The sequence below is a fragment of the Lagopus leucura genome, unplaced genomic scaffold (assembly GCF_019238085.1).
Source record: "Lagopus leucura isolate 7727_CA_CO unplaced genomic scaffold, USGS_WTPT01 Super-Scaffold_100002, whole genome shotgun sequence".
Classification (NCBI taxonomy): Eukaryota; Metazoa; Chordata; class Aves; order Galliformes; family Phasianidae; genus Lagopus; species Lagopus leucura.
Window position 1 is genome coordinate 69,096,601 of NW_024962263.1, and position 10,692 is coordinate 69,107,292.

At 48.6% G+C, this 10,692-nt stretch overlaps 1 protein-coding gene across 1 annotated transcript in view; it reads right to left on the bottom strand.

The window, feature by feature from the left end:
* Window positions 1–9,660: 9,660 nt before the first annotated feature.
* Window positions 9,661–10,692, bottom strand: part of GDF6 (growth differentiation factor 6) — an 8,921-nt gene continuing 7,889 nt past the window's right edge. The window contains exon 3 of the mRNA XM_042869496.1: window positions 9,661–10,573. Within this exon, the coding sequence (XP_042725430.1) occupies window positions 9,708–10,573 (866 nt within the window). The 3' untranslated portion in view covers window positions 9,661–9,707. The remainder of the gene's footprint in view (window positions 10,574–10,692) is intronic.

Genomic DNA, 10,692 nt, shown 5'->3' on the forward strand with positions numbered 1-10,692 from the left:
TGCAGCATGAAAACATTTAGGAAATATTCAGCACAATTATAGAGTTTGCTGCATTGAGACACAGTGCAGGCTATCCATATCAGCAAAATACCAAGCCCTGGGGTCACATACATACTTCTCCCCTTTTTGCTGCCTTCCAAGAGGAATCCCTTTGAATTCATGAGGACAAGGAATGAGCTGCTCTGTGCAAGTTGGGTCAGGCTGGGTCAAGGAGGAGCCAGCAGGGTGCTCAGGAAAGGCAGCGTGGCCAACCTCCATGGTAGTGGCACAGCGGGGCTCTGTCCCTGCTTTGTTGCTGGGCAGGACAGCCTCAGGTTTTTCAAAAATAAATAAAATAAAAACAGACTGAGGTGTAGGGAGATCCGTACGCAGCTCGAGTGTTGATGACACAACACCCACCTTCTTTATTTTAAAAAATGTAAAACTTCAAACTTTAGGACTGCTTTATTTTGCTTGGTATTAAAATGCTGGAGAAGGAAGAGATGGAGTCACAGAAAGTGGGATTCCACCACCATCCTTGCACAAGCTTATTAACATCGATAGTGAACATTTCTCAGTGATGTTTTTCCCACATCAAAATCCCTCTTTTAATTTTTATAAATCTCTCACTTTCAGTGGGAGATTTTCATTTTAAAAATGGTCCTTTTTATATAAAAATTAGAAAGTAAAAAAAGCTCTGGGGAAACAGGTCTTTATGCACCAGAGTCACTCATCTTCACTTCCGTCCTTTTCCCATTTTATTGCTTGGATTGATCTGAGCTATTGGAAGTTCAGGAATCCTGTGCTACCAATACAAAATACTATTCTGCTGCTATGAGTGCATTGAGAGCTTTGGGAAGTGGAGCAGTGGGTCAGGAGGGGTGACTGACATGGAAAAAGCCCTTGCAGGATTAGGAGAGGTAGGAGAATGAGCAGATGACATCACCCCAGGGGAATAAGGGACCGTGTCTTAAGAAACACTAATGAAGAGACTGGGTAGGAGCTGTGCAAGGGCTGAAGACAAGTGCAGAAGGAATGCAGCCTGCTAAAAACATAACAGAGGGGAAGGTGTGAAGGGAAGGTTAAATGATGGGATGGTTTGTTTCCTGGCTGTGATGCAGCAGAGCAGTGCTAGAGCCTGGCCAGGTGCAAGGGAGTGGAGCAGAGCAGTGAGCAGGGAACAGCAGTGCTGAAAGGGATGGATCACTGTGGGACAGTGGTTTACACTTACTTCATTATTTCAAAGTAGGCTGCGGCAGGTAATTACTCATGAGCCTGACCACGAGGTATTTAGCAGCTGAACCACAGGAGGAACTGCACACACAGCCTGGCAGGAGGCAGGAGCTGATGATTAATACTGCTGAAGCCACTTCACAGCTCACCTCTCAGCAGGCTGTGTTCCTTCAGGAGTGGGTCTGCTGTGCACAGCCCAGATCCCACCAGCCCAAGGATGCGAAGGCTGCTGGTACCTCACAGTGTCACAAGGAGTCAGGCAGAGCTGCAGGCTGAGCACCTGGGGACAGCAGGGACAAGGCATGGCAATGCCAGCCCCACATCCCAGCCTTGATAGGCAGCCCAACCAGTTCATGTGTGTTGGCTTCTGAACATGCACTTGAGCCATGGAGCTCAACAACAGTTCTGTTCCATTTTACTTTGCCCGTTGTGACAACAGGAGCTTCGTTCTGAACAGCGCTATGGAGCAGTGAGATAGATGTAGGTGCTGGCTGACTCCCCACCCCAGGGCTGACCTGTCTTATGCGTCCTCTCAGTGCTCTGGTAGGAGCCTACCAGAATGCAGGACACATGTTTTCCAACTCAATAGCAGCTATCCAGCTGGAGAAATGTGTTTCTCTGAATTATGGCCATATGCTATGTATCCCACTTCAACATATCGTATCATGTTCCATTGGCACAGAATTTGACACTGCATAAAACAATCTGCTTTGAGTTTAAATGCATATGCTTCCTCACACAACACAAAACCCTCCCACTGGAATGGCTGCAAGTCTAAATGCCATTGAGCTCCGGGTGGGAGCTGTGCCACAGGCAGAAGGGATCAGAACCAAGAAGGTGTGGAGGGGAAGGCACATTCCTACTGGCCCCAGGGTGATCCTACCTGGCTCCATCCAGAATTCAGTCTCCTAAGGAGACCCACTCCTCACTAGGAAGAAAGTCAGAAATATTTGAGAAGTCCTTAAATGGAATGCTTCTCCTTTATCTCCTCTCACTCCCTCCAGCCAAACTTAGTGAATCTGTTCCATGTTTAATGGCTCTGTCACCTGTTTTGTCAGTAGTAAATTTGTTTCCCTTGTCTCCCAGCAGAGTAGCCTTTGGCAGAGATACATCCTGGGCTGAACAGTCTTGTAGGACCCTCACAGAACTAAAAGAAACAGCAACTGAACAACAGCAAAGGGTCAGCACAACTTCAACACAAATGATGTGAGCTTGGTGCTAAGTATTGGTGAGAAGGTACAGGAATAAGTTTTACAGCATTCTAGTTCCAGTAGGTATTTATTTCACACCAGCAGAACAAAGCAAAGAAGACTGGGAAGCTGCTGGCACCGTGGATGCTGATTTTAAGTGGTGGAAGGTGGATGTGAGCAGGTGGATCAGCAGGCACTTACATTCAGCTCGTGGCTGTGTCGAGGGCTGGCAGACACCTCCCAGAGCTCTGCAGCATTTCTGGTTCAAGATGTATCAGAGATTTCTACATGCTTTTATCTGGCCAATTCAGAGATCTTCATCTGAATGAACATGAACAGTAAATGAGAAGAGGAACAGGGATGCCAAAAGACACAAAACCCAGCCTCTGAAAAGCCCTTGGCAGTCAGCTGCAGCACATGGCAGTGTTGGATTAAGCATGTCAACTGGGAGGTTGAGATGACAGTTTCTAGGGAAATTAATGACAGTATTGACATCATGAGATCTTGTCTGACAAATGCATGGAAGCCTATCAAAACTGCACACTGTTGTCATGCTTTGTGCTATTGTCAGCTTAAAGGCACTCTTCCCAAGGACAGGACTCTACTGAAGTAGAAGTGAACAGAGTCTCACCCTGAAGCTATCTGTTTTAAACAGAATACCTTACATTTGTTCCACTCTGCTCAGTGCTGATGGCATCCTGGCAGCAGCACTGTCCAGCTGAGGTGTCCCAATAGGCATCGCATTAAATCCCCTTCCTCCCACTTCAAGTTGCCTGTATTGTCCAGGGGAGTAAGTTGCTGATGACTGCATAACTGAAGTTTTGGGAGTACCATGGCTTTCTTTCTCTTTGGTCTCAGTTAGCTAATGATGAAGATACCGTAAAAACAATGACACTGAGTGCACTGAGCTCCCAGGGGCCGTGCTGCTGCTTCTCCTGATGCACAGGGACCAAGCAGGGCCCATCCTGCGGGACCTTTCTGAGAATGAAGCTCAGGAACAGATGGTCTGTGGGCCAAGAGCTGCCTGCTCTCAGGTACTTGTCTGACATGCCCAGAAAGGATCACCAGGCCCTGATGTTCAGTACAAGGCCAGTAGACCATTATTGGTCCAGAAGACACCAGAAAATGATCCGCAAGATCCCTAAAACTAAACACAGAACATTACCTGAGCCCTAATCAGGTCCAAAGCACTATTAAGTATTTCCCAGATGTATCACTTTAGTTATCTTATCCTGGAATATCCAGGTCAACAGGATCATTTATTATTCCATGTTCAGATCTCATTCCACTAAAAAGCTCACACTCTTTCCTGCAGGATTGTTACCCAGCAGATTTTGCTTGAGATTATTTTGCACTTAAATGTACTACATTTCACTGTTCTTATGTCAAACCACAGCTTGAATGTAGCATGATCATTTGGAAACCCATTTTCTTAAATCCTTGAGTTTCATTTCATTCTTATCAGTGAAGAAAATTAGACTAGCTGGGTATGATTTGTTTTAGTTACATTCATGTCAGATGTTTCTATCACATTTTCATTCTGCAGTTACAAAGTACTTGATGTTTTTCACAGTATTTTTCAGGCATTTGAAAAAGCTGAGACAGGTTGGCTGCTCTGTAATCCTTGGTAGCTCATAACTCTTCTGTAATCCTAAATGTAACTCTTAGTATTACAAAAATAACTGTGGTTGGTTCTTTAATTATACCAGAGAAACTGTCATCAGGGCTTCCTGAATCATGTGCACTTTATTCAGATGTTCTTTCATGTTTGTTTGTTTGTTTTTTTTCCAAGGCCTGTGTTTGCATTCCCTTGCTAGCTCTAAGTGTGGTTGGACTCTTGTATCAAGTAAGTTCTATTTGCAAAGGTGCTTCATACCTCAGCCTCCTCTGTCACCTGTCCTTTGCTCACCATTCCCATGAAGTGATCATCCTTTTCCTTCTTTTCATTTTACTTATTTTCTCTTTTACATTTCTTAAACTTAAGCCTTTCCCTTCTACTAATCTCAGAGCAGTGTTTTTTTTTCCATTTTGGTCAAATAACCAAAGAAGTCCTGATGTGGGCCCTCTGGTTTCATCCAGTGCCACCCTTGCCAGCAGGACAGCTTGCTGCAGGGCCATCTATATAAGGACTTTTTCCAAATGACTGTTCCCTGAAGCTGCTTTCCCCTTTCAGCTCCTCTGCGCAGGACCTTCCCTATCAGCCCATTGAACGTGTGGAAATCTGACTTACAGGATCCATATGGTCTTGCTCTCCTCCTCTCAGTCCTTCACTGACGCTTGAGATCCGATTACCTCTGAGCAAGCTCCTCTTTATTACTTATATCTATCACAACCTCATTTGGCCCTGTCTCCTGCAGCTGTCTCTGCTCTTCGAAACAGAAACTTTGAGGAACAGACTGTGCTCTACTGGGCTTTTTGGTCTATTTTCTTGCAGCAGGTATCTGCTTAGATAAAGTCCTCCATTGCCGCTACCTCATCTCCTTGATAAAATCCCAGAAGCTGCTCAGAAGAGTGACATCAACCTCCTCCTCCTCATTAAGTGATCATTAATAGAGTTCTACTGTTCCTCTCTATTTTATCTCCAACAGCTCTGTCCCTCCCTGCTTTCTCCACATGCATTCCTAACACACCAGATAATGCTCTTCCTTTTCCTTCTGCCTGTCCTTCCTACACAAGTTACACACTGCTAATATTAAAGTGCCACAATCAATTCCGCAGAGCCATTGTGATGCCAATTAAACTGCAGCCTTCGTTGCATCCCAAGACTTCTCGTTCTTCCTGTTTATTTTCCACACTCTTAGCATTAGTGTAAAGACATCTCAGATGTTTGGCAGCTTGCCCTCACGTTATCCTTTTCGTCCTTCTGTGGTCTCCTGCGATTTCCCACTTCCACTCCAGAAATGAGTTGTTAACCAGACCTCTGATTTTTTTATTCACCTGGGGTCTTTCCTGCACACCTCGATGAAAGCCAATGTCCTTGGGTGCTTCTCACTTATTCTTCCCTAGCAATAAATTTCGGATGTTCTGACAATAATGATATTTTTGTTAATTAAGCTCTGCAGCATGGAAATTCTAAGTGTCTTCCTAAAGAATGGGGCAGAAAGTTGTTAGTGGAAAAGTGATCTTAGGAAATAAAAGTCTCCAGCCTGATTTCAGCCTTCTCAGCCCCAGAGAGGGCTGACAGTGAACATAATTAAAAGAAACACCATTTTTGGAGCAGACCGCAGTGGCCAATATGCTTACCTTAGGGTCTTATATTAGGGTTCAGGCACAGTATCTGGATGAAAGCAGCCCCAGTGGAAACCCTTGGAGAATCCTTCCCAATTCCCAGCTGTACAGTGCACTAAATCATAATGTATATTCATTGGGATTGGCACTTTTCAGGGCTGCAGCCACCAAGAAATAAGCGGTGATGAGCATAGAGGGAGTAAGATGCTGACTCTTATCCCTCACAATCACCAACAGCTGGGACATCCACAGTTTACAACCAGCCTGACACAGCAAAGCAACAAGAACAAATATTTGGAAATCTGATGGCTTAATATAGCTGGATGCAGACAGAACCTTACTGCAGAGGAGTTTGCTGCACGTGGCTGCTGTGCAAGAGAGCAAAGAGCACACCACTGCCGTCTGCCTCCCAGGGACGGTAGGCACAAACCTTGGTCCTTCTCTAAGGCTTCAGGTGTGCTTCTGAAGCACTGTGAATAGAAGTTAAAGGAAGATGTTTCATCCAGTGTCATCAGCTCTGTCTTTCTGCTAACATTTGGAAAACCAAATGATGCTAACGTTACGTATTTCAGCAAACAGACTGGGTTATCATCTGCATGGAAGTAGTAAAGAGGAAGCCAGACTTGCTGTTCATGGAAGATCCAGCATTTTTCAAAAAAAAAAAAAACATTTGTAAACCTACAGCCCCACCCCCATGAATCAATGTAAGCTTGGAGTCTGAAAAGGAGAAGCAGACATAGAAAGGGCTGAAGGCCACAGCCCACTCTTTTTGCGTTCTAACATCCGTTATTTAACAGTTTGATGCATATCTGTATCTCAGAGAAGTATTGGTCATTCACATGTGTCGGGGCAGTGCAGGCAGAGGTGGATGGGCTGCCCAATGCCTGCTCGTGTCCGTTACCATCACCCAGCAGACCCTGCTCCCTCTTCTGGACAGCGATGTAATGAAAGGAATCATTTCCCCTCCACATGCGTGATTTTGAGCACAGGGAATTGAGAAATGGAAATGGGAATTCATATTGCTTTGGCAGGACGCTGAGATCTGAGCTACACATCCACTGAATTGCCATATTTGGAGTTCTCTGTAACAAAGGACTTCGGTATTTTGTGGTCAAAGCTGAAAAAATAGTGAGTGGTTTTATTTTGTTCAGCTCTTGGGGGAGGGCAGGAGAGGGGCAGAGAGGAACAATCCCCCTTCAGCCTTGCTGTATCCTTTCGCTGCTTAGTTTTGTACAAAAGAATATTGCAGAAGTGAAAAAGGACATGGAAAGAGATCCCATCCATAGCAAGAGCTCAAATGGGCTCGGATAGCATTATATTGGTTACAGCATCCAAAAGACATGCCCAGCAAGGCCAGTGTCTCCTCTCCTTCTCTAAGTTCAAATGGTTTTGCTCCAAAGGAGATGTTATGACTCTTTGGTGATTTTTGGGTGTTCTCCTGAAGGTTAGCAAGCACAGGGATTTGGGAAAAGGGCTTCCCCACCATTTCTGGCCATGAAAGGTGTCGCCTAAAAAAAAAAAAAAAAGCAATTAATGATGTTGGAGAAAGGTACAAAGTACTCTACAGTGCACATCCAGCACAGCAAAATCCTCACTGCTGCTTCCTAAGGGCTTCCTCATCCTGCTGGTCCTTGGTCAACTCACCAGGGCCACATCTGGGGCTGAGCAGGGAGCAGAGCCTGGTGACAGCACAGCCTGCCACGTGCGGGCTACAATAGCAGCAGTATCAGGGAAAGGAAAGGAAATTGCATTCAAAGCCACAGGGTATTGTTGTAGCCAAAGGATCCGATCGGTGAAATGAAGGGATCCTCCGTTCATCCCCCACACGCTGCTATGAGAGTTTTGTACAATCTCCAAGTTTTACATTGCATCCCTTTCCAGAGAGCACATTGAAGCCTGTCTCGTTGTGGATCTTCTGGGTCGTTTTTCATTGCTTTCCTCTGCAATGAGAGCAGGAACGTGGCACATCACGATGGCTGCTCAAGAGTGCAGCAGGTAGAACTTGGAACCTGGCTTCAACGCTGCAGCGCTTCTTACAGCCGCTCCTTCCAAATCTACTATCAGTCGTAAACTTGAAACACCAATACATGCCAAACAGAAACACTCCTCTGGAAGTTGTAAAACAACCAGGAACGGGGCTGGGCTCTTCTGCAGGACCCTGAGCTGCTGCAATGCAATCAGCATAACCCAGTTCCGCAGCCTTTGTTCAACACCCGTCCGGGTGGGAGCACTTTGCCAAGGGTGTGAGAGCAGATTGCGACCTGGTAACAATCCCACGTCAGATGAACCATTTCCTGGCACTTGAGATGAGGTTTTTCTGTGTGTTTGCTGTACCTTTTATGGAGTTTCTTTTTGCAATGGAGACTCAGCCCTGAGGCTGCCTGCACCCTTCCTCTGCCCAACGTGACGGGGGGGTTCCCTTCCCGAAACCACCTCCCAGAGAACAGCTCCTCATTAGCTGAGACACAACCAGGAAAGGTTTAATAAATACATTACCCATCGCAACAAAAATAAATATCATTTATAAAACATCCGTTATCTTTCGCTCATCAGCATAATACAGTGCATGTACACGTGCCCGGTACAGATGAGATTTACAAACGGCCGCCCGCATCACCCCACCCCAAGCATTCCCCCAGTGACAGCACCACGAATCACCACGTTCAATGGAATCAAAGCGCGGCTCCTTTGCGTTTCTCAGCCATTTGCCACACAGCAAAGGTGAAAGCGAGAGTACAAAAAGTCCTCGCATCGGGAGAACGGCTTCAGGGCTCCGGGGGGGGGGGGGGGGAGGGGGGAAGGTCGGTCTGACAGCGGCACTTCAGCTCAGCTCTGCAGCATTCAGCCCACGTTGGGAGCTTAGAGCTGCTGAACCGAAGAATGGAACATATAAAAGCAAGCTGATTTTTTGCCACAAAAAAAAAGTTTAATAATACAGTAATAGTTGGAGTACCGTCCGGTAAAGGTGTATGGTAAAAAAAAAAAAAATAAAAGTTCTGAGTATGAATTCACCTCGGGTAATTTGAGCGTCGTAAATACTTGCATTATAGTGAGGTAGACAGTAAAAAAATTCCTTTCTCCGTTATTAGCACAGAATTTAAATTTTGCAATAATATTTTAAGGAGGCGATAATGTTAGGTAAGGAGGAAATATCTGATTAATGCTTAATTCTGTACAACTCAAATATAAACTTTTCCAAATATTAGACATTATAACATTTCGAGTGCATATAATGTTTTGTACAATAACAACAAGAAATGCACGCTGTTCATCTCTGCTTTGCACTTTCCAGTCCGATTAAATAAACAAATATTTACAACTTTTATATGAACAACGGTGCATCCCGAGCAAAATGTGCATTTTAAATTATTGCTCCCGGTCGAGTCTTTTTAAGTTGCATTTTTATCACTTTATATTATTATTCTCTCTTTTTTTGTTAGTTTTTTTGTTTGTTTGTTTGATCGATTCCCCTTCCTTCCACCCCCCTTCCCCCCATCCCGGTTCGCAGCTCTGCGGCCCCACAGCCGCCCACAGCGATGCCCGAAGGCACCGAGCCCGCGGTGGCAGCGCAGGGATCGGCGCGTTCCTTTGCCGGAGCCGCCACATCCGACGGCGTTTCGTCTCCTTCCCCGCTCACCCCGTCGCGCTGTCCGTCTCGCCTCGTTCTCATCACAGCTTTTCGTCGCTGCCTTAAAATGTCACCTATCCGGTAATCACAAGCTGGGGTTTTTTTTTCTTTTTTTTTTTTTTTTTTTTTTTTTCTTTTTTTTCTTTTTCCTTTTTATGGAGTGGGCGGGCTGTTCCAGGCCCGTCACCCCACAGGAATGCGAAAGAGAGCGGGCAGGCACGGAGCAGCCCTTCGCTCTGCCCCTCTCCCTCCCCGCCCGTTTCTGGCCGTATCTCCCCCCGTCGGAAGGGCGGCCGGAACGCTGAGAGCCCCAGGGCGGGGTTGCGGCTCGACGGACGCCCGCCGGCCCTTCCCCCTCCGCCGCTCTCCGCCCCGGGACGCTCCCGGTCTCCCTCCGCCGCCGGAGCGGCTCCGCCAACGCGCAGCCCCCGCCGAGGGGCGGCCGCCCGCTACCTACAGCCGCACGACTCCACCACCATATCCTCGTACTGCTTGTACACCACGTTGTTGCCCGCGTCGATGTAGAGGATGCTGATGGGGGTCAGCTTTGTGGGCACGCAGCAGCTGGGCGGCGTGGAGCCGGGGTCCATGGAGTTCATAAGGGTCTGGATGATGGCGTGGTTGGTGGGCTCCAGGTGGGAGCGCAGCGGGAAGTCGCACACGCCCTCGCAGTGGTAGGCCTCGTACTCCAGCGGGGCGATGATCCAGTCGTCCCAGCCCAGCTCCTTGAAGTTGACGTGCAGCGGCTTCCTGCTGCAGCGCAGCCGCGCCTTCTTGCCGTGCCTCTTGCCGTGCCGGCTGGCGAAGGCGGTGCGGCGCTGGCGCCGGGCGGGCGGGCGGCGGGCGGCGGGCGGGGGCGCGCCCAGCTCGGCCCGCAGCTCCCCGAGCAGGCTGCGCCGCCGCGCCCGCGTGAACACCACCAGCAGCGCCCGCTCCTGCGGGGCCCGCGGCCGCCGCCCGAAGCCCAGGCCCCGCAGGTCCAGCCAGCGGTGGGGCGGCGGCCCGCGGGCGGCCGAGGCGCGCAGCTCCAGGCACAGCCGCTTCCAAGGCCGGCCCGCCCGCAGGCCCTGCCGCACGTCGAACACCTCCCAGCCCGCCGCCGCCGCCCGTGGGTCCATGCTGCGAGAGTGCAGCGGGCGCGGGGAGAGGCACGGGAAGAGCTGCAGCAGAGGGGCGGCGGCGGCGGGCGGCGGGCGGCCGGCGGGGGGGCGGCGGAAGAGCCGCAGCTCGGCCCCCACCAGCTCCTCCTTGTCCGAGAGCGTGGAGACGTCAAAGAAGTACTTCTGCCGCCTGAGTGGAGCGGGAGAGAGATCGTCTGCGGGAGAGAGGAGAGGAGACGTCAGCTATGTGGGTAGGGAAGAGCAAAGAGGGAAGAGGGTAAAGAAAGGAGGAGAGGAGAGGAGAGGAGAGGAGAGGAGAGGAGAGGAGAGGAGA